This window comes from Schistocerca nitens, chromosome 7 (genome assembly GCF_023898315.1).
Source record: "Schistocerca nitens isolate TAMUIC-IGC-003100 chromosome 7, iqSchNite1.1, whole genome shotgun sequence".
NCBI classification, from domain to species: domain Eukaryota; kingdom Metazoa; phylum Arthropoda; class Insecta; order Orthoptera; family Acrididae; genus Schistocerca; species Schistocerca nitens.
This window is the reverse complement of record NC_064620.1, coordinates 235818898-235841606: the sequence shown is the minus strand read 5'-3', so window position 1 is coordinate 235841606 and position 22709 is coordinate 235818898. Positions and strand designations below refer to the sequence as shown.

At 43.1% G+C, this 22709-nt stretch overlaps 1 protein-coding gene across 1 annotated transcript in view; it reads right to left on the bottom strand.

Moving 5' to 3' along the window:
* Window positions 1–1097: 1097 nt before the first annotated feature.
* LOC126195548 (potassium channel subfamily K member 13-like) overlaps window positions 1098–22709 on the bottom strand; it is a 444121-nt gene continuing 422509 nt past the window's right edge. Inside the window, exons 9-10 of the mRNA XM_049934172.1 lie at window positions 1291–1376; window positions 1098–1194 (exon numbers count right to left, since the gene is read on the bottom strand). Of these exons, the coding sequence (XP_049790129.1) occupies window positions 1098–1194; window positions 1291–1376 (183 nt within the window). The remainder of the gene's footprint in view (window positions 1195–1290; window positions 1377–22709) is intronic.

The window sequence follows — 22709 nt, the reverse complement described above, 5'->3', positions numbered from 1 at the left end:
ATCATGCAGGCGATGGTGTCTGGAGTAGATCAACTCAACGCTGCTCTTCAACAGGGAAGACCCTATCCCAGCGACAAAGAGACTGCACTTTCCCACATTCATCCGTGTAGTTTTCACAACCAGGAGCTGATCTTCAGCTGTAGACTATGCAGGAATGGTGACTGTGTGATGCAGCATGCAAAATATGACAGCTATTGTAGATCTTTCTTCCAGTCAACATTGCTAGACATGTACATGCAACTAGTACAGTGACGCCATGGGGACATTTGTCATTTCATCTGTTCCACTTCAATCCTACAGTCATGTACAAACTCCCGCTCATATCCACCTTCAAGCAGAGCACTACAGGCAACACAATTAACTGGCAGTCGTGTTATCAGCACAACATGCTATTGCAATCCAACAGTATGTGTTTCCAGCTCCTCCTAGTATCCAGGACTCTATATCCACGTGTATAAATCACATGTATACATCTCCTGGCTGAGAGAAGGAACGGTGCCTCTATGGTACTGCGTCCAAGTCAGGATTCCTCTAGGCCATCCCTCATACAGCCCTACCAGAAGGTAGTGCCTATCTTCAGCCTGAGGAGCAGTGGCGTCTGCATGTGATCCTCAGATGATGTTGCTTGACCTAGACCTTCCCCATGATAGTGTCCAACTTGAGAGAGAAAGAGGAAGACCAAATGGCACTATTTAGAGGTGGTGACACGCGACCTGGACCACTTGTGGAGTCTTGACTACCAGCTGTCACTGGTGTCCATTTTCAGGGTGAAAATGAATGACGTCTACTTGCTGTATCCACTTCATGATGCTAAATCCTGTGGTCAGGTCTACCAATCAACAGTGTCCACTGTGTTGAGGAGGTGAGAGGCCACCTCGATCTTATGTGAAATCTGGACTACCTGCCACAGGTGTCCAGTTTGATGGAGAGTGGGAACGACGTCTGAATGTCGTGACCAGTTGGTGATGCTTGATCTAGACCTTCCCTGTGGACAGGTCTACCAGTCAACTGTGCCCAGCTTGACGCCGAAAGAGAAAGGCGGCGTGCCGCCTTGTTGAGGAGGTGAGGCTCGACCTGGAGCCTCCGTGAAGTGTGGACTACCTGCCGCTGGTGTCCAGCTTCTGGCTGAGCATGGCCAGCGGCCCCACAGTGCCGGGCACGAACCGACCGGAGGAGGAGGCGCCGCCGCTGGTGCTGGAGGTGGAGCCTCCGGTGCCACCGCCGCTGCCGTCCCCGCCGCCCCCTGGGTTGTTGCGGCCATGACTGTGCCCGTGGCTGTTCACCTGTGGCACGTAGCCAGCGCGCGACATCTGCGCCGTCTCGTAAAGCTGCTTCTGCATCACGGCCAGCGACACCTTGTTGGCACGCAGGAACTCCTGTAAGCAAATTGAGAGAAAAGGTTCTCAGTACTCAGCCCCACACATTCTATCCAGTAGCCCTTCATCATGGAGGCAAAAATAGTTCAATCAGTATGCACGCTCGAACCTTTCATGCACTACTGGAATGTCAAACACACTCGTTGAGAGTTACTACATAAGGTCTCCAGGCAAAATATTAGTCACTCCCTTAGAAGCGTACACTCTTTATTTTGTAGAGCTGTAGATTGAGTAGCCCTGGCTCCAGGAATTAAGGTAACCCTCAACTCTACCTAAGTCGTGGCAGTGAAATGGTTTGTATATGGCATTCGATTGTGTGCGACCGGCTCGCTACGGCGTGGTTTACACTGAGGTTATAAACTATGTGACATGGTATGGATACGATGCAGAAGCAACGCGCATCGGCGAAGCGCATAGAAACGTAATGGGAGCGACTTCACTGATTTACATTGGGACTAGATCGGTACAATACCAATAAAAGTCTCTACCGCATCGCCCGGCGCAACACGTAGTGCTGGGCCCTCCACGCAACTCGTATCGCACGATACGCGGAAGTGAAATTTCTGGTCATTGAATTTGCACTAAAAATATTTTTTTATGCTGATGAAGAAGAGTTACATCCGTTAAAATGGTTCAAATGGCTCTGAGCACTATGGGACTTAACTTCTGAGGTCATTAGTCCCCTAGAACTTAGAACTACTTAAACCTAACTAACCTAAGGACATCACACACATCGATGCCCGAGGCAGGATTCGAACCTGCGACCGTAGCGGTCGCGCAGTTCCAGACTGTAGCGCCTAGAACCGCTCGGCCATCCCGGCTTGCTGTTACATCCGTCTCTGTCTTTAATTTCTTAGTATAGCTTTTAATTTTAGCGTAAAAAAAAACAAAAAACAATAACCACTGTTTATGGATTCGCCCGTGTTATCTGTTACGTAGCCTTTCTCATTCAATTTTGAGGAAACTATTGTATAAAAGAAAGTTAATTTAGTGCATCTTATAGGTACATATCGCAACTTGAGAATGAAGTGCTTTTGTTTACGTTATTGCCCGTAGTTACTGTGATTTCAAAGCAAAGTACAGAGGAGCGCAAATACTGGGTGACAGTTATTGAACTATATGAAATAAAATCGTCATAATTTGTAAATGGTTTGCGTTAGGACGTTGAAACTGCACGGTTTGCCACGGAGCACGATGGGAATTAGTGTGCCCCATATGGTTTGGTTTAACAACGAAGCCCACATTCATCTGAATGGGTTCGTCAATAAGCAAAATTTGCTCATTTGGGGAACTGAGATTCCACATTGCGCGATCGATAAGTCTCGTCACCCTCAATGTGGTGTTCAGTGTCCAGTCACGGAATAATCGGTTCGATATTCCTTGATGGCACGGCGAGTACCGAACGGTATGTGAAGGTTCTGGAAGATGATTTCATCTCCATTATCCAAAGTGACCCTGATTTCTACAAAATGTGGTTTATGAAAGACGGAGTTCGACCCCAACGGAGCAGTGGAGTGTTTGATGTAGTGGAGGAGCACGTTCGGGACCGCTTTCTGGATCTGGGTTACCCAGACGCCACTGGCATGGCTCTCAACTGGCCGCCTTATTCTCCGGATCTGAACACATGCGGCTACTTTTTGTGGGGCTATATTAAAGACATTGTGTACAGCAAAAACCCTAATACCAATGCTGAGTTGCAAACAGCCATTCAGGAGGTCATCGGCAGCATCGATGTTCTGTCACTTCAGCGGGTCATTCAGAATTTGGCTATTCGTCTGCGAGACATCATCATCAATGATGGCAGGCTCATCGAACACATCATAACCTAAGCCGAATACCTGTAGTGACGTCTACATGATGAATAAAGTGTGCGCACGTCCTAGTTTGAGACTAATTTACGTTTCTTTTCATATAGTTCAATAATTGTCACCCTGTAATTTGAAAAGTTTGCAGTGAAAAATGTTGTCGAGGTCCAGTTTACGTTTGGTGTGTTTTACGGCATATTTTACTGCGTAAGGAATGTAGCTAGTACATCTAAATTGTTTTTAACGCTGGAAGGATAACCGTACCTGATTCCAGTTCGAGTAAATACATGATAGAATTCTGGCGTTTGACAACCGCTACGATGCCTCACACTCGCCGCTATCACCGCGCGCCACGCTATGCCGAACTGTCTTGTGTTGCAACCGATACCAGCAGAAGTATTCACTCGCACGTGTGATTTCAGGCAGGAAAGACGTCTTGATCTAAGTATTTCTTTCTATGCTGCGTGCAATCAACACGTCGTTCACACAAATGGACTGATCAGAGACGTTATCTTTTGTCCAGCTTGTAGAGAAAAACCCTTGACTGTGGAATTTCGGGCTTTACTTTATATTGTCTGCCACACTTTTATCTGCCTTCCCTTCCACAATTTTATCTTACATTTTCTTTCAACTAGCTTAGAATTGAATAACTGTAATCTCCAGTAAAACTTGAACAAGCCAGTTCGTTTTTACACTTGTTTGTAATATGGATGCAGAGTCTTAAGGAACATCATTGCCATCGCTTAATCATTGTGTAAGCCTTTGACATGGCAGCCCCTTTGTAAAAATAGTTCAAATGGCTCTGAGCACTGTGGGACTTAACATCGGAGGTCATCAGTCCCCTAGAACTTAGAACTACTGAAAGCTAACTAGCCTAAGGATATCACACACATCCATGCTCGAGGCAGGATTCGAATCTGCGACCGTAGCAGTCGCGCGGCTCCTGACTGAAGCGCCTAGAACCGCTCGGCCACCACGGCCAGCCGGCTCCTTTGTAGGAAACGCTACACTAGCATCTGTGAGAGCTGTCTCGTTATATTTTGGAAGTCCGTGGGCTTTCTCGCTCTTTCCGCTACACCTGTTCGATATTAATAGCGTTGCACCGGTGCACCCAGTACTTCCTTTTGTTCTTCAGCTGTTTAAGCTTTGAATAATGATAAGACAAAATAACGTCCTATTCAGAAATGCTCATGACTGCAACTGGGCCAGAAATGTGGTTCTATAATTCAACCTTGTGTAAATGGAATGGGACTAGGGCTGGTCGAAGACCTGAAGAGAATAGATAAAAAGAAACTGTGTATCATATATCAAGCAGTTAACTGGTAGCTTTGTGGAGGGGTGTGACATTAGATGCCTATGCACAGCTCATGTAATTCGCGTAAGTAACGGCCCGCTAATTTGCGTATGCAGTGATGGCGGCCGACAGCGACATAAGCAACTTTGACGGAGGGAAGATGACTATTACCCGCAGCTTGTGAACGACTATCGCGAATACGGCAAGGTGATCGAATGTTCACGTGCTACTATAGTGAGCATCTATGAAAAGTGGCTGGAGGGCAGTGAAAGACCCACCAGGCACTAAATGGTTGGACATCCATGACTCTTTACAGAACGTGGGGTTTGGAGACTACTCTGCTCTGAAAAGTAGGATGGATTGTGTTCTGTGGCATCTCTGCCGAAAGAACACAATGCTGGTGCACGCACAAGTGTTTCGGAGCACTCTTATGAAGTTTGTTGTGAAGAATCACGCACAATTTGAAAATAATGGTAGCATTCGTAAACGTAGTTAACAACGAAAATAACTCTAAGGCATGTTTAAACACACTCCCAGCTGCTGTTAAGAAATGCTTAAACTGTCACCTCGATGACGCCGTTTGTGGAGACGACCATCGACCTAATGTAGCAAAAATGTCACCCGACGAGCTGATACGTTTCCATTGGCTGACGATCGAATCCCACGGTCCCGTGCCGACTGCCCACTGCACTCGTAACTGATGATGTCGCTGGGTCAACATGTGAACACGTAGCGACAGCCTGCTGCGGAGCTCCATGTTCAAACAATGTACGATGGATGTACATTATTAAAACTAGCTGTCTCTGCTCCACTCACATACTTTCCTTACCGCGTTACATTCCCACAACGCCATCAGACCACAAGCAACTTTGTGGTGGCCACTGCTCATAATGTTCTGCTTATCAGTCTATATTGCAACTTCCTGCCACATTAAAACTGTGTGCCGGACCGAGACTCGAACTCGAGACCTTTGCCTTTCGCGGGCAAGTGCTCTTCCATATCAGCGCACACTCCGCTGCAGAGTGAAAATCTCATTCTGGAAAGATCCCCCAGGCTGTGGCTAAGCCATGTCTCCGCAATATCCTTTCTTTCAGGAGTGCTAAGACTGCAAGGTTCGCAGGAGAGCTTCTGTAAAGTTTGGAAGGTAGGAGGCGAAGTACTGGCAGAAGTAAAGCTGTGAGGACGGGGCGTGAGTAGTGCTTGGGTATCTCAGTTGGTAGAGCACTTGTCCGCGAAAGGCAAAGACCCGAGTTCGAGTCTTGGTCTAGCACACAGTTTTAATCTGCCAGGAAGTTTCATATAAGCGCACACTTCGCTTCAGAGTGAAAATCTCATTCTGTGAGACCATTTTTATGGTAGCTCCTATTTTTTGTGCGTAATTTAAGGGGCATTAGGTTGACAAGAAGTTGCTCTGCCACACTGTGTACTATCATAACTTACAAATACTTGCAAATCGACGTACTGTATTCGACAGTAAGGCTGGCGTCAAATCGTATTTCTGCACCGTCTCCCTGTTTTGTGGCTCTGTGAGTCCAGCTCAGTTTCCCATTACGTACGCCAGTTTTTTTCTTTTGCCTAGGGACAGGTACAATGTATGGCTGGCATGAATCATCTTCGTAACGCTGCAGTGACTTTTTCGCACATTATGATTCTATTATGAAGCTTGCCATAAAACAACACGCTATTGAAATCGTTTTCACATATACCGAAACACTCAACAAGGTCATAGCCAACAGTTTTCTCTGAATGTAATTCTTGCGGCTTTCCTGGCGCTCTAATGACATCTTAGATTGTCGGGTGTTCTCTCGGATATCAGCGTCGTACTTGCACGATATTTTGGTAGTGTAACTAGTTACCTTCATCAGGTGCGACCTGAGACTACTCCTCAAGTGGACCTGGTCCAGTATTTATGCCTGTGGCCTTCCCCGTTCACCAAGCGCTCCCTCTGCGGTCCGCGCCCGCTCGCTGCGATCTTCTGGAGCATTGCCGTTCCCTTTTCCGTCCGCAGCAGTCCTGGGTGTTCTCTTTGCAGTACGCGCCCGCCCGAAACGCTCCTTGGTGTCCCATCTTCGGTTTGGTTCGTTTGGAATCCCGTCTGTGGTACCAGGCATTCCCCCTGTGGTCCTCTCCCGCTCACTGTGATCTGCTAGAGCGTTGCCGTTCCATTTTCGGTCCGCTGTGGTTCTAAATCTTCCCTCTGCGCTCCGCGCCCGTCAGTCCCGACCAAGAGCGTTCCATCTTCGGTCTGGTGCGCCTTTACCTCTGTATGGGGATCGTTCTCCATGTCCACGCCTTCAGTTCTTCTATTTGTGGAGTGCTGCAGCTGTCCCCTTTGCTTCTTCAGCAATTCCAGAGCGGGATCCCAGGCTCTACTTAGCTGGTACCGCGTGTCACGGTTCATGAGATTATCGGTCACTTTTATCTTTATTGACTCCGTTATAACACTGTCCCAAAAATCTAGGCGTCTGTGTTAGAAACATAACTTATGGCATGACCTAATTCGAGGCAGTGTTCAGCAATGGCTGATTTTGTTGCCTGTCTTAATCAGGTGTGCCTCTGTTGTTCCTTGCACCTGATATCTACTTTTCTTGTTGTCTGGCCAATGTAGGACATGCCACATTCGCAGGGTATATTATAAATCCCTGGTTTCCGTAAACGCAGGTCGTCCTTGACATTTCCCACCAGTCCCCCGATCTTGCTGGATGGACAGAAAACACACTTGATGTTGTGTTTACGGAGGATCCTACTAATTCTGCCAGAAATAGTGCCAGCATAGGGCAAATACACCACCTTCTTTGCACCATCTTGCTCTGCTTCTGGAACTTGTGGTGTAGTGGCTGCTTGGAGTGACATCTTAATTTGTTTCGGTGTGTATCCATTCCTGCAGAACACTGTTTCTCTGAATGTTTTGAATGCTCTTAACTTTCAAAAGTAGCTAGTTTTAATAATGTACTCCTTGTTTACGTTATAATGCTGGTCATGTGGGGATTTTCAATGAACGGACTGGCGGTGGCAGTTTAAGCATTTCTTAACAGCAGCTGGGAGTGTGTTTAAACATGCCTTACAGTTATTTTAGTTGATAACTACGTTTACGAATGCTACCATTATTTTCAAATTGTGCGTGATTCTTCACAACAAACTCCATAAGAGGGTAAATCTATAGAGAGATTGCTCTTATCAGCCTTATTTTTGAAAGAGCTTTTTTTTTTCTTTAATGGCTTTGAAAGATATGGCTGCCTGACGTTCGACGGTAGATACCATATATTATCTTTACACCACGTTTCTGTAGAATGAATTAATTCTGTCTTTGTAACGAATTGCCCTAGAAAATTATTGACTGTAACATCAGTCAGTGGCAATATTCACAGTAATCTAATTTTCCAACGCTTTTAATACCAAATCGGCAGTTACACGAGGCCCAAACTCAAGCATTCTAGATGACATATATAGCGAGATTTTCAGTTCAAGTTTCGATCTGTCTGCATACCCAGTAATTCTGAACAATCAGTTCTATATATTTTCTTTCCTCTTTGTTGTATAGTTACTGATGATGATTTGCCTTGCCCTGTGCACCACCTCATCAAAAGTATCCAATACAACTATGTAATATGGAATTACAGGAAAGCAACACACCGTATATTGGAATGACGCCAAGGAAGATCTGCACTAAACCGGGCCTCTACCCGGATTTAGTGGTTTAGGCGATTGCTGGCATAAAGCGATGGCCTAAGCCGCTTCCACTATCCGTGTAGCAATCACGGCTGAACCGTGGCGGCTTTAGTTTTGGCGGGCATGGATGGCATTCCGCTGGAGCCACTAACTACTTGGGTTGCCGATATCGATCTGATCATATCTCGGAAGGTACGGTCTCTGGTCAAGGCGTGTTGGTTGTTGGTTTGATGGCCCACGGTGATTATAGTTAGTTAGCAATTTGTTGAGTTTGGGGGACTCCTGCTGTCCGGTAAGGGCCTCGAGAATTCGCGAGTGGTTAAATCGGTTGGAGGCAAGCCTCGCTCACTGGACTAAGAATTGATAGCGGCGAGTTGCGCGAAGAGCAGTGGATAAAGCGCGCAACCGGCCGGCATGTTCCTGGCCTACTGTCCAAGCTTAAATTCCACAGCACCTCCAAGATTGGAGGCAATAACATCCTCGCTGGAGGCCATCTCTATGTTAATATGGAATTAGACCTGTTATATAAACGCGCCTCCGAGTGGTTACGCGTAAGTTCATCGGTCAGTGTAACTGATGGTAATTTATTGTTCCAGTCCGTATTCTGTGCAAGTGTACGAGTATCCTGTGTTACAAACTGAGATGACGTATAGGCAGGCCAGCAATCTGCTGCTCTACCAGCCGCATCCTGCTGCGTTAAGTTAAGTTGATCGTTTAATACACGCCATCGCGGAGCCAGTTGATAGGCAACTGTTAATGTACCCAACCTGTGAATCCAGTAAACACTTACGCTTTGAAGCGTGTTTTGCAATCTCGAAGCTCGTCCTCACTATACCTGCTCTTTAACTACTTATTTAAGACTTGTACCCTTATTGCTACTTCTGGAGCGTGTTAGGTTGTAAGGCATTTTACTTACGAACTATTGAGATTTTGCTTTTATCCATGATTAGCACATTTAAGTTGCCTGTCTTTCCAGGTTATCGTGTATTTGGGGGATTGTCTACTTACATAAGGCTCATTCTCAATGTTTCTGCTGGTGTGTACAAGTTGGAAGTCAGATTTAAATTGTGTGTCTTCCCAGCTTATCTTGTCTTTTGGGGGACTGTGTGTTTATCTAAGGATCATTCTCAATTTTTCTGTTGTTGTTTACCAGCTGGGGGTCACATTTAAATTGTGTGCCTTCCCAGCTTTGGTTGTATTTTTGGTGATATGTGTATTTTATTGCTTAAGGGATTTTATTAAGGGCTATATATTGTTAAGTGCTTTCCAACACCACAATCAGTGAGGTGAGTTGTTATCCTTTCCGCATTTTGGATGGGCGTTCTCTATTTGTTTAATGTGTTCTCCATACTTGGGAATTGTTAGTATAATTAGTGGTAGTTATTTGTAAATAATTTCACCGATAAAACTCAGTTTGTTCAACCCGGTGTTAGCCACACCTTGCTGGTGTGCCTTCTTACTTGTATCTGGGGACTATCTATTCCTCGGTTCAAGTTGTGTTCTTAACTGTATAAATTGTTAAAATTTGTTATTAATGAATTGATCCTGTTCAAGTTCTTTAAATTATTGTGAGCGTTGTCATACATTTAACAAGGCCTTCAAATTGTAGTTACAATTGCTGTTAAGCAAGAAAGTGTACTTTATGAAACAGAAAATGATGAAATGTGCGGTCGCATCTTTCACCTATTTTTCCCTAAAATTATACCATTCCTTACTGCGAGGTATCAACGGATAGACCAAAACTTCCCATGTCGTCTTACCTGTGTCACAACCTGCACTAGTATGTTGCGTATATTCCCGTCCAGAGTCGATGGCCTGGTATCGGACGAGAAACACGCAATTACAATGTTTGTGTTATTAAACAATACGATCCAATATTTCCTCGGAAATGCGTGCTGTCCGAAGGAACATTGCATCGTACTTCTTAATAACACAAGCAGTGTGATTTCGTAACACCGAATTCACTATTAGTTATCACGAGCGGCGGGACCACAACGGGGAGTTCTGTGTTGTGAGGAGACAAGTAGTAACAGCAGAATGAGTCGGCCAGGAGGGCTGAGTGACTTCAAATGTGCACTCGTCATCGAATGTCATCTGAAAAACAAATCCAAAAGGTACATTTCAATCCGTCTAAAGCAGCCCAAGTCACCTGCTGCTGATGTGGTTGTGAAGTGCAAACGCGAAAGAACGGCCACGGCCACATCAAGACCAGGCAGGTCACGTGTAATGACGGGCAGAAACCGTCGGCCATTGCGGAAGCTGAGATCTGAAATCACATGAAATCAGCGGAAGGAATCACTCATGAGTTCCAAATTGCTGCTAGGAGTCCAGTTAGCACAATGGCCCTGCAGAGGGAGTAAAAAAGAGTGGGGTACATGAAGTGTACTGAGATAACACGTAAGAGAAATTGCGACATTTGGTACCAAAAGTACTGTGGGCGTGGGTCCGCCATAGGAACATCGCTGTGCGCAAACAAATCACGCCGCCCGCGAAAATCACATCCCTTGAAACGGCTGCGCCACCAGGAAGAGAGATGCGCGCTTAAGTATCCGTACACAAGCAGAAGATGTGAACTGCAAGTTGTAAGTCAGTCTGAGTCCCGTCAGGTGGTTCCTGCAGAACATTCGTCGTGTCTTCTAGTCTACGAGTGAGATGGAAGCAGTGGCCGACAGACATACAGTGGTTAATCTTCACTAGAAACAGAACAGGGAATAGAATTATCGCTTATGGACGAAGACCGCCTGCTACAGATTTAACTGAGTACTGTGAGTTTGGAACAGTTCTTTGAACAGTACATGAAGAAAGAAGATTAGTTTTCTTCCCAGTTTAGTTCCGAGAATATTATATACGAGGGTCGTCCGGAAAGTAAATTCCAATCGGTCGCGAAATGGAAACCACTTGGAAAATCCGGTAAATTTTTGCACAGGTGTGTTGGGCAGTGTCTCTAGTATGCCCGTCGATCGTGTCGCGTCCTTCTTTTCAGTTTTGAACAGTGGGAAAGTAAAGATGCGTAGGGAATAACGTCTCCCGTCAAGTAGGAGGGCCTGTTTAGAGATTTCCCCTGTAGTCATTCAGCACACATAGCACAACTGTCGAGAAGTTCTTTCTTTATGCCAGTTGTCGGCCGCACACCGCAGGGGCAATGAAGACGCTCCTGCAGCGTTTCCTATGAGATGTGTTTGATCGCACACAATACAGTCCGTAATTGGCTCCCCCTGAGTCTCATCTCTGCTCACAAGAACCGCTGGCTATGAAGACAAAATTTTTCCACATGCAATGAGCTGCAGACCAGTGCAGATAACTGTCCGAAAGCACAGGCGGCTGCTTTCTATGACGAGGATATTGGATAGTTTATACAACATTACGACAACACTCGAAGTTGGAAAGGCGACTATGTAGAGAAGTAGGTGGAAGGTGTACCTAACTGTTGCAAATAAAACGTTTCTTGTTTTCACTGTGGTTTCCATTTCACGACCGATCGGAACTTACTTTTTGGACAACCCTCACAGTTTGTGGCCATGGGACTAAAGTCAACACAGGACAGATGGGCTAAAATTGCATTCTACAATTTCTGTAACCGGCATTACCAAAGTTCAGTAATATATTTTACTATTCACTATTCTGTGTTACTTTCATCGTGTGTGGGCTGTCCTGAAACCCACGCATCCATACAAGTAGGACACCTGTATTAGTCTTTTTCAGCGGCATTGCGTTTTCGTCAAAGAGTCCATATTAGAACAATGGTCGAGCGTCTTCCCATAAGCCACACAGTTCTGTAGTCATTACAAAGTGACTGTGAAAGGTGGCTACACTGAGTCACAGCGCCAGAGATTGCGCCAAAGAGTTTTATTCCGCCGCCTCCACTGGCAGTGCTTGTTGAGAAGTCGTCGTGGAGAGTGCTTGTTGAGAAGTCGTCGTGAAGAGTTCCTGTTCAGAAGTTGTGGTGGTTAGTGCCTTGCTGAGAGGATGATGATAGCTGTACTATTTGAGGCCATGTTGTGTGCAGTTGTTTTGATGGGCTAGACACCAGATGTTGTTGGATTGGGGACGTTGTAATAATCAGAGTGTACTTTTCGTCAATATATATGAAGGTAAAGAATTTTTTTTTTTTATTTTTCAAATATCTTAAACAATAACGCCTCTTGGTCACAGGTTCAGTCAACAAAGCATCTGGCTTGTGTTCATGTATTAGAGTGTAGTTCTGGTTTCTATGTGCAATTATAGTATTTCTGTTTTTTTTAATTACTTCAGTGTAAATGGCGTTTAAAGCATCTTGTCGTATTGAGGAAGAACCGTGGCAGATGTGTACGTTGAATCACACTTCCACACACAGAACAGCTACACTTGTGCCTTGTTGTTTCGTAGCTTTCATAGTTGCTGGGGACTTAATTAATTAATTGTGTTAACGGAAATTTCGTTTCATTCTTTGTTGTTATTCTATGCAGTCAGATTGCGTACTAATATTAGTCAGGGCCAACCGGTTACGAGACTTCGTAACCGGACAAACAGCGACAAAAAATTAAAATTATTTACAGTCTTTTTAATTAAGCCCCCATGCACATGGCGACCCCGCCAGGATCGTCCTTTGGAATTCTTTTGATAGTAAAAATAGCAAACAGTAGTATTGTTGTAGTAATTTGTAGTATAGTAATTGTAGTCTATATTGCATGTGTAGATTTGGTAATGAACATTTGTAGTTGTCTTGTCTTTCTTCTAATGGTATTTTTGCAGAATTTAATTTTTGATGTCTTGTATATGCATTTGACAATTTTATGCAATTATGAAGATTTCAATTGCTCATTAATCGTCTTGGAGGGAAGCATTTCGTGTGACTGGTATTGTTGGTGATAAAGTGTCATATTGTGTGTAATTTTCGTATAGTGACGAGTTTTGTATGTTTTGTAAATGATTACGCGATTGATGAAAAAGGCAAAAATGATGGATAGTCAGAATGACGAAATTGTTAACATGGCGAACTCGCCAACACAGGAGAACAGTATGATGAATAATGAAGTAGAAAATAATTTACTAAGCAGGGAAAATAGTACAGAACCAGTTCAAACTTTTTCACAATCAAAACATTTTCAGAATACGAGATTAACGACAGAAGACTCTGGAATAGTATCGAACCCACATAGCTTTACAGCTTTGACGGAAGAAGTTGGTTTTGCGGGAAATGTTAGGGGCGAAAAGAATTTTGGACCAGTTAATATGGAGCAGTTGATGAGTGCAATATTAAATTTGGGATCACAAATAGGAACAATTAAAACCGAGATGGAAGCAATGGCAACACGGTTAGGCTCACAAATAAGAACAATTAAAACCGAGATGGAAACAATGGAAACACAGTTAGGCTCACGAATAGGGACATGTTTCAAAAACATGAAAGATGAATCAAAGAAAGAAATTAGAGAAGAAGTACAACCGATTTTGAATGCTCACAATGATAGTTTAATTTCAATAGAAATTAGACAAGAGGAACAGGACGGAGAACAGGAAGAAAGAGATCGCGTGATAGTACAAAAATTTTCAGAGTTAAATTTACAATGTGCACACGATAAGGAAGAAATATTTGAGAGAATCGAGGAATCTGTACCAAATGACAGATTAAATAACCTAATACAACAGTATGAACAGTTAACTACTAAATGTGTTAATACTGAAACCCGAGTCGCGACACTTACGGAAGACGTAAATAAACAGAAAGAAAAAATAGGTGACTTATCGGAAAGAGTTGAGGAGATTTCAGATAAATTGAAAAATCTTAGTTTAAATGGGGACAGAGATTCAGATGATACAGCACCATTGCCATTTGCAGAAACCGAAGAGTACCAGAACATAAATAAACATGTTGAAAATCAGGGAAAATTTAATAAACGCGTTAAAAGGGAATTTGAGGCGTTACGAAAGCAAGTCAAACAAATTGAAAGCGAAATCATAGGAAAAGACAGCAGAATAAATTAAGAATCACAGATAGCAGAGGGCTTTGAAGAAAATAATGTATTTCATTTACGAGAAGCAGCAAGAGAGCGCCAGGCGCGCGAACTTGACAATAATCGACATTGGGACTGGGACAGACGCGGTAGGTCTTTGTCGCCACGAGGCGAAAACTTGGACTATAAACACTTTTTAACTGTTCGGAAATTTAAGATCTTTCGCAATTCTAAGAATGACATACATCCATGTTCATGGTTAGATCAATTTACGTACGCACTTCCGCCAAATTTGCCACCCGTACGCACTTCCGCCAAATTTGCCACTAAGTCACAAACTGGAATTTATTCGTGGCTGTTAAAGTCCTCAGGGGATTCACTACACTAAGTGAATATGTGCCGTGGCGTGCACAGGGCCCCAAGCTGTAGTGGTGCTATTTCCCTTTTAGTTTTCTGCACCGCTGCCTACTCTTCTACTATTCTTTGTATCTATCAAAATAACTCTTCAACTATCAATCTATCTAGAGAGTCGGTAAAGAATAACCGGATATGGCTAATTTACCCAAAAGTGATTTCGGAAATTACCGTTTGGACTTACTGTATCTTCTGCAGCATTCATTCGTAGTTTAAACGAAATTTTACCTTTTTATCTTCGTGACAATATTACTTCATATGTTGACGATATTCTTATTGCTAAACGTTCCTGGAGTGAGCATAACAAAATTTTGGATTCATTATTACGTATTTTTGCAAGAGTTGGCATTACAGTGAACTTGGAAAAATCTGGATTTGGTCGTTCTCAGGTGAAATTTCTTGGTCATATTATTTCTACAGAAGGTATTGTTCCTGATCCAGAGAAACTAGATGCTATTCGTAATTATGCTGTTCCTACTACAAAACGTGATGTTCGTAGTTTCCTTGGTGTCTGTAATTTTCTTAGACGCTTTGTTAGATTGGACAATTCGGGCACACCTCGTTTATGTGAACTATCTGGAAAGAATTCTAATTGGTGTTGGAATGAGGAAGCTCAATCAGAATTTGAACAACTTCGTGATGCTTTAGTTGCTGCTCCACTTCTTTCACATCCGGATTTATCTAAAGATTTTTGTTTGGCGACGGACTCATCATACAAAGGCCTATGTGCACATTTATTTCAAGAGATAGAAGATAACGGCGTTGTGGTACAGAAAACTATTGCCGATCTGTTCTTGCCAAATGCAAATTATGTCAAAAGGCTAAGAAGATGGCTGCAGTCGATCTGTTCGGTCCAGTGGTTCGTTCTACTAATGGTTTTGCGTACATTTTGGTAGCAGTGGAACTGACATCAAAATATGTGTGTTTTACACCTTTACGCAAAGCAACAGCTCGTTCAGTATCTAACGCTTTCATCAAACATTTTCTTCAAGAGGTGGGTCATGTTGCTAAGGTTATATCAGATAATGGATCACAGTTTCGCTCTAAAATTTGGCTTCGTACTCTACGGCGTCGTAAGATTAAACCAATTTTCATTTCACTTTCCACCCCCAATCTAACGCTTCAGAGAGATGGATGAAGGAAATCAATAAATTGTGTCGACTTTATTGTCATCAGAATCACAGAACATGGGATCAGTACCTTCATATTTTTCAAAACATTCTGAATCAACTTCCTAATGATTCAACTTCTTTACCGCCTATATTGATATTAAAAAATAAAGCACCGACAAATCGCATTTCTGAAATCGTTCCTTTTCCGCCTACACGGAAACTGCGGCATTCTGAAGTTGTCAACCTGGCTGCTAGAAGAGAGAAATCAGCTAAACGTCCTGGTCGTTTAAAAACCTTATCAGTTGGTCAAAAGGTGTTAATTAAATCTCACCGTTTGTCTCACAAAGAAAAAGGGCTTGTGTCGCAAATTTTTTCTGCTTTATAACGGTCCATATAGAGTTCGCAAAATTATTCATGATAACACTGTCGAAGTAGAAACTCTTAAATCTCGACGCTCTAAGGGAATACATCATATATCGAACGTTAAAATTTTTGTGGAATGACATACTTTTGAGAAACTAACGATTATACGTAAACACACGGAGAGTACAAGGATACCGCGCCGTGTTCCGGCGGCGGCACATACTCAAAGCAACAGTCAAGTCTGCGCGGCGCACAAGGCAGTCGTTGACCGCAAACAATTACTTCCTACGTCACGCGTACCTACAGCTGATCGAGCGCTCAGTGCGAATGCACTGACAGCCGTAAACAAATACACAGTCTAATTTCTCTGATTAAATGCAGTATAAAGCTATAGTGACTTGATAAATTATGTTATTAACGTTCAGTATTTTTCAGTATACGGTTGTATAAAATATTTAAGAACTTCAGGTAAATTCTGTGTGTGTCCGACGTTAAGAGGACTTGTTATCGAGAAATTTTCAGTAAGAATGTAATTTCGAAGAAGAAACTAATAAACTAAAAAGGTAACTATTAATTGAGTTTATTTTTCAGGTAACATATTTCCACTTAGGTACGTACTTTAGACGTAATTTGCTGCTCCCAATTACGTGATTCATACTTTGTGCTAAATTTCATGTTCTATGAATTTACTTGTGAAGTGACGTGCTTGCGTACATTAACTGATTTTGACAATGATTGATTAATGAACAGGGTTGTTACCTATGTATATTATGCATCGCTTGGCTGCTATGCTTTTTCACTGACGTCATATTTTTTTTATTATGTGCCTGTTGTGCTTATTTATTTAAATTATAATTGTCACCTGATCAGTTGTGCTGATATGGTTATGTATGTAGGTTACACTTTGTGATTTATCTGCTTGCGCCTTCATGTTTACTTATGAAGATTACATATGAACATTTATTTGCTTATGCTGATATGATGCTAATGACCTGTTTATTATGTAAGATATATATTTGCTGCTTTGCGTATGGATTGCATATTTACACATTTCTGTTTTGTTGTCATAACTACTATTTAATTTGGTATATATAAATGCTGATATATGGTGTACGAACATGGAGTTTAGGTCACACTATGGTATTAATTATAGATTGTTCGCTTGGCAGAGCCTCGCTGTAGGGATTGTGCTACATCCACTTGTTGACATTCTGCTCTCTGCTGGTATATTTACTCGCTATTGCATGTTTTGCTTACGCACAGTGCCTTATATTTTAAGATAAGAAAATGAACTACTATAATGCTACGAACGACATTAGTACAAGAAACTTCATTGAAGTCACATGAGCTGGAGGTTTTATGGAAGCTGTATAAATTTCTGCTAATAGGAAGGAAGCTAACGACATGACATACCAACACTAGGTTTAGACCATTGACAGTTATTACACTGCATTCTTCGTGAGCAATTGAAATAGCAAGTGACACTTGACACAAAAAATACTCCACATATTTGCTTCTGTTTTGCCATAATTCTTGAAGTGGTGTCCACACTGTGAAATATTACGATCATTCACACTCCGCACTCGTACTTACTTACTGAGAGTTATTCAAACTAAAGGCTGTTGGAGGTCATGTATGCATTTCTTTTATTTAATGATGGACAAGGTAACCAAAATCTATTTTATAATTCATAATGAGTAGAGGATTTGGGTCAGATGGATTACACAGAGGTTGTGTGTGGACATGTGTCTTCGGATTGTATGGGATGATGAATTGAGGTTTGCACTAGGATTTTATCTGTACTTGTTCGAGGATACTGACTAGAGGAAAGAGTTCTTATGGAAGTGAAATGATATTGGCGATAAGGTTTATATGTATCGACGTATTGAAGAGGTATTATTGAGGTATTGAGATTCTGTGAAGTTGATGATTATTGGAGTTTTGGTGGACAAGAGGTAAGGTAAATGATATTGGTGATGAAGTTTATATGTATCAACGTAAGAGGTATTATTGAAGTATTAAGATTATCTGATGCTGATGATTATTGGAGTTTTGGTGAATAAGAGGTAAAGTAAGTGAGGAGCATTTTTTTTTTTTTTTGTTTATATGGAACAAGGAGGATGAAGAAGGCAGACTAGAACACTCAAATGGAAGGGAGATTGTCTACACACACACTTTGTTAAATCACTAAGCAGTATATACTTTTTTTTGGAGAGAGGAAGTATTTGCATATCTTGGCACACTGACAGTTGTTCAGCAACAGTACATTTGATTTGGCCTGGCAAACATTGGTCTTGACATGATGACTATGACGTTGACTAACTATTATTGACTGATACACACTGCTGCCACTACCACTTGATACACATGTCGAACATCAAATTTTGACAGAATTGCATTTACACAGTTAACACTATTCAATTACACAGTAGTACTTAATTTGGACGAAAGATGAGTGAGTGTGTTTTGTGTGTTTTCCTTTCCTAATCCCAGATAATTGGTACCGACCTATCTCCTAAATATTATTTTACTGGTTTGTTGCGGCTTGCACTGACACCCATAAATATTATAGGTTTACTGATATTTGTGTATTTGTAATAGTTAATATGACAATTATCTGATATCATTTGTGTGTTTATTATAAGTTGTATGTTTAGTGTAAGAGCATTGATAATAATTTTGTAAAAGCAATTGTGTGTGCATTCAAACTGTTGTTCATGCCTGCACTGGTTCAACATTGATGTGTGCCACTTGGAAATGTTTAATTTCTGCTAATGAACTCTGATGAACTGTTTAATTACTGATAGTGAATATTATGGACTGTTACTTGCACTTTTTCTACATGATTGGTGCCACTAGGACATGTTTAATTTCTGCTGATAAACTCTGATGAACTGTCTAATTAGTGATAGTGAATATTATGGACTGTTACCTGCGCTTGTTCAACATGATGCGTGCCACTAGGAGATGTTTAATTTCTGCTGATGAACTCTGATGAACTGTCTAATTAGTGATAGGGAATATTATGGACTGTTATCTGCACCTGCTCAACATTGCTGGGTGCCACTGATGGAACTGCTTCTACTGAAATAATGTCACTTGTTGGCGTCTGCAACTGTTCAACATTGCTGGGTGCCACTGTTGGAACTGCTTCTACTGAAATGATGTTACTTCTTGCTGTCTACACCTGTTCAACATTTCTGGGTGCCACTGATGGAACTGCTTCTACTGACATAATGTCACTTGTTGGTGTCTGCACCTGCTCAACATTGCTGGGTGCCACTGATGGAACTGCTTCTACTGACATAATGTCACTTGTTGGTGTCTGCGCCTGCTCGCCATTGCTGGGTGCCACTGTTGGAGCTGTTTAATTAACGCTGATGAAATGTTATGAGACTGCTATTTGCACCTGTTGACCATTGCTGGGTGCTACTGCTGGAACTGTCAACTACTTGTTTATTGAACTATTGACAAGATTTTATGTGAATATCTGTATAAACTGATTTTTTGTGTATTTACTGTTTATGAAATGTTATGAGACTCTTAGCTAAAATCTATTCGTTATTGCTGGTGCAATTGATTGAATGATACTTGTGTAAACTATTATGTAAAATCATATGTATCCAAGCATTTGTATTCCTTACTGTATTTTGTGTATTAGGTTATTGAAGGGTGAGTGCAAAGCCGAAATTAATCTAGTTATGTGACATTTACTTATTAATATTATCTTTTATTTTTTGTCTGTATTTTTCGAACGAATTTGGTAGTATTTTCACTACCAATGCTGGCAAAAATACCATCAAATTCTAGCCCGTGGAGGAGGGGCATATGAAAGGTGGCTACACTGAGTCACAGCGCCAGAGATTGCGCCCAAGAGTTTTATTCCGCCGCCTCCACTGGCAGTGCTTGTTGAGAAGTCTTCGTGGAGAGTGCTTGTTGAGAAGTCGTCGTGGAGAGTTCTTGTTCAGAAGTTGTGGTGGTTAGTGCCATGCTGAGAGGATGATGATAGCTGTACTATTTGAGGCCATGTTGTGTGCAGTTGTTTTGATGGGCTAGACACCAGATGTTGTTGGATTGGGGATGTTGTAATAATCAGAGTGTACTTTTCGTCAATATACACTCCTGGAAATGGAAAAAAGAACACATTGACACCGGTGTGTCAGACCCACCATACTTGCTCCGGACACTGCGAGAGGGCTGTACAAGCAATGATCACACGCACGGCACAGCGGACACACCAGGAACCGCGGTGTTGGCCGTCGAATGGCGCTAGCTGCGCAGCATTTGTGCACCGCCGCCGTCAGTGTCAGCCAGTTTGCCGTGGCATACGGAGCTCCATCGCAGTCTTTAACACTGGTAGCATGCCGCGACAGCGTGGACGTGAACCGTATGTGCAGTTGACGGACTTTGAGCGAGGGCGTATAGTGGGCATGCGGGAGGCCGGGTGGACGTACCGCCGAATTGCTCAACTCGTGGGGCGTGAGGTCTCCACAGTACATCGATGTTGTCGCCAGTGGTAGGCGGAAGGTGCACGTGCCCGTCGACCTGGGACCGGACCGCAGCGACGCACGGATGTACGCCAAGACCGTAGGATCCTACGCAGTGCCGTAGGGGACCGCACCGCCACTCCCCATCAAATTAGGGACACTGTTGCTCCTGGGGTATCGGCGAGGACCATTCGCAACCGTCTCCATGAAGCTGGGCTACGGTCCCGCACACCGTTAGGCCGTCTTCCGCTCACGCCCCTATGTCGTGCAGCCCGCCTCCAGTGGTGTCGCGACAGGCGTGAATGGAGGGAGGAATGGAGACGTGTCGTCTTCAGCGATGAGAGTCGCTTCTGCCTTGGTGCCAATGATGGTCGTATGCGTGTTTGGCGCCGTGCAGGTGAGCGCCACAATCAGGACTGCATACGACCGAGGCACACAGGGTCAACACCCGGCATCATGGTGTGGGGAGCGATCTCCTACACTGTCCGTACACCACTGGTGATCGTCGAGGGGACACTGAATAGTGCACGGTACATCCAAACCGTCATCGAACCCATCGTTCTACCATTCCTAGACCGGCAAGGGAACTTGCTGTTCCAACAGGACAATGCACGTCCGCATGTATCCCGTGCCACCCAACGTGCTCTAGAAGGTGTAAGTCAACTACCCTGGCCAGCAAGATCTCCGGATCTGTCCCCCATTGAGCATGTTTGGGACTGGATGAAGCGTCGTCTCACACGGTCTGCACGTCCAGCACGAACGCTGGTCCAACTGAGGCGCCAGGTGGAAATGGCATGGCAAGCCGTTCCACAGGACTACATCCAGCATCTCTACGATCGTCTCCATGGGAGAATAGCAGCCTGCATTGCTGCGAAAGGTGGATATACACTGTACTAGTGGCGACATTGTGCATGCTCTGTTGCCTGTGTCTATGTGCCTGTGGTTCTGTCAGTGTGATCATGTGATGTATCTGACCCCAGGAATGTGTCAATAAAGTTTCCCCTTCCTGGGACAATGAATTCACGGTGTTCTTATTTCAATTTCCAGGAGTGTATATGAAGGGTAAGAATTTTTTTTTATTTTTCAAATATCTTAAACAATAACGCCTCTTGGTCACAGGTTCAGTCAACAAAGCATCTGGCTTGTGTTCATGTATTAGAGTGTAGTTCTGGTTTCTATGTGCAATTATAGTACTTCTGTTTTTTTTAATTACTTCAGTGTAAATGGCGTTTAAAGCATCTTGTCGTATTGAGGAAGAACCGTGGCAGATGTGTACGTTGAATCACACTTCCACACACAGAACAGCTACACTTGTGCCTTGTTGTTTCGTAGCTTTCATAGTTGCTGGGGACTTAATTAATTAATTGTGTTAACGGAAATTTCGTTTCATTCTTTGTTGTTATTCTATGCAGTGAGATTGCGTACTAATATTAGTCAGGGCCAACCGGTTACGAGACTTCGTAACCGGACAAACAGCGACAAAAAATTAAAATTATTTGCAGTCTTTTTAATTAAGCCCCCATGCAACTGTTGAGGTGCTGTAAAGGGCGGCGCCACTGGACAGTGAATAACTGGAAATGAGTGATTTGGAGCGATTACTCACACGATAGCGTGTAGTAATCAGATGGGAGGTTTTGGGATTGGTGAATGCCTGCAGTGCCCTTATTGAACTTAAGAAAACTCTACATTTGGGAGAATATGAACACATTTTATAGCACTGTGTACTGTGTAGAAGTAGGCGAATAGTTTGGAGACGTTGATCGTTTGTGTCAGGATGACAAGATACATTGTCACAAAGCAGCATCTTTCAGGCAGTGGTTTGTGGACAGTAACACTCCTCAATAGGTCTGAGCCGCTCAGAGCTCCCACATGAACCGAATGGAACGCCTTTTGGATGAGTTAGATCACCGACTTCTCTCGAGAACCCAGTGTCGAACATGACCACCTTCTCTGGTTTCCGCTCTTGAAGGAGAATGGGATACCATTCCTCCACAGACATTCAGACACCTCACTGAAAGTGCCCCCGGCAACGTTGGTGGCGTCATAAAAGCAAAGACTGGACACACCCCATGTTGATGTCCACTAATAGCTTCCCAGCTAATTTGACCAGATAGTGCACATCATTGAATGAACTTCGTTTCTGTTCTAAGTTAAGTGATAGACTACTTACCGAGAACCAATCTATAATACTTTAGAAAATTTCATTTGTTGTTCCTTCTGTTGTTACAGCTTTGTTGGCCTTAGATGTTTGCATCA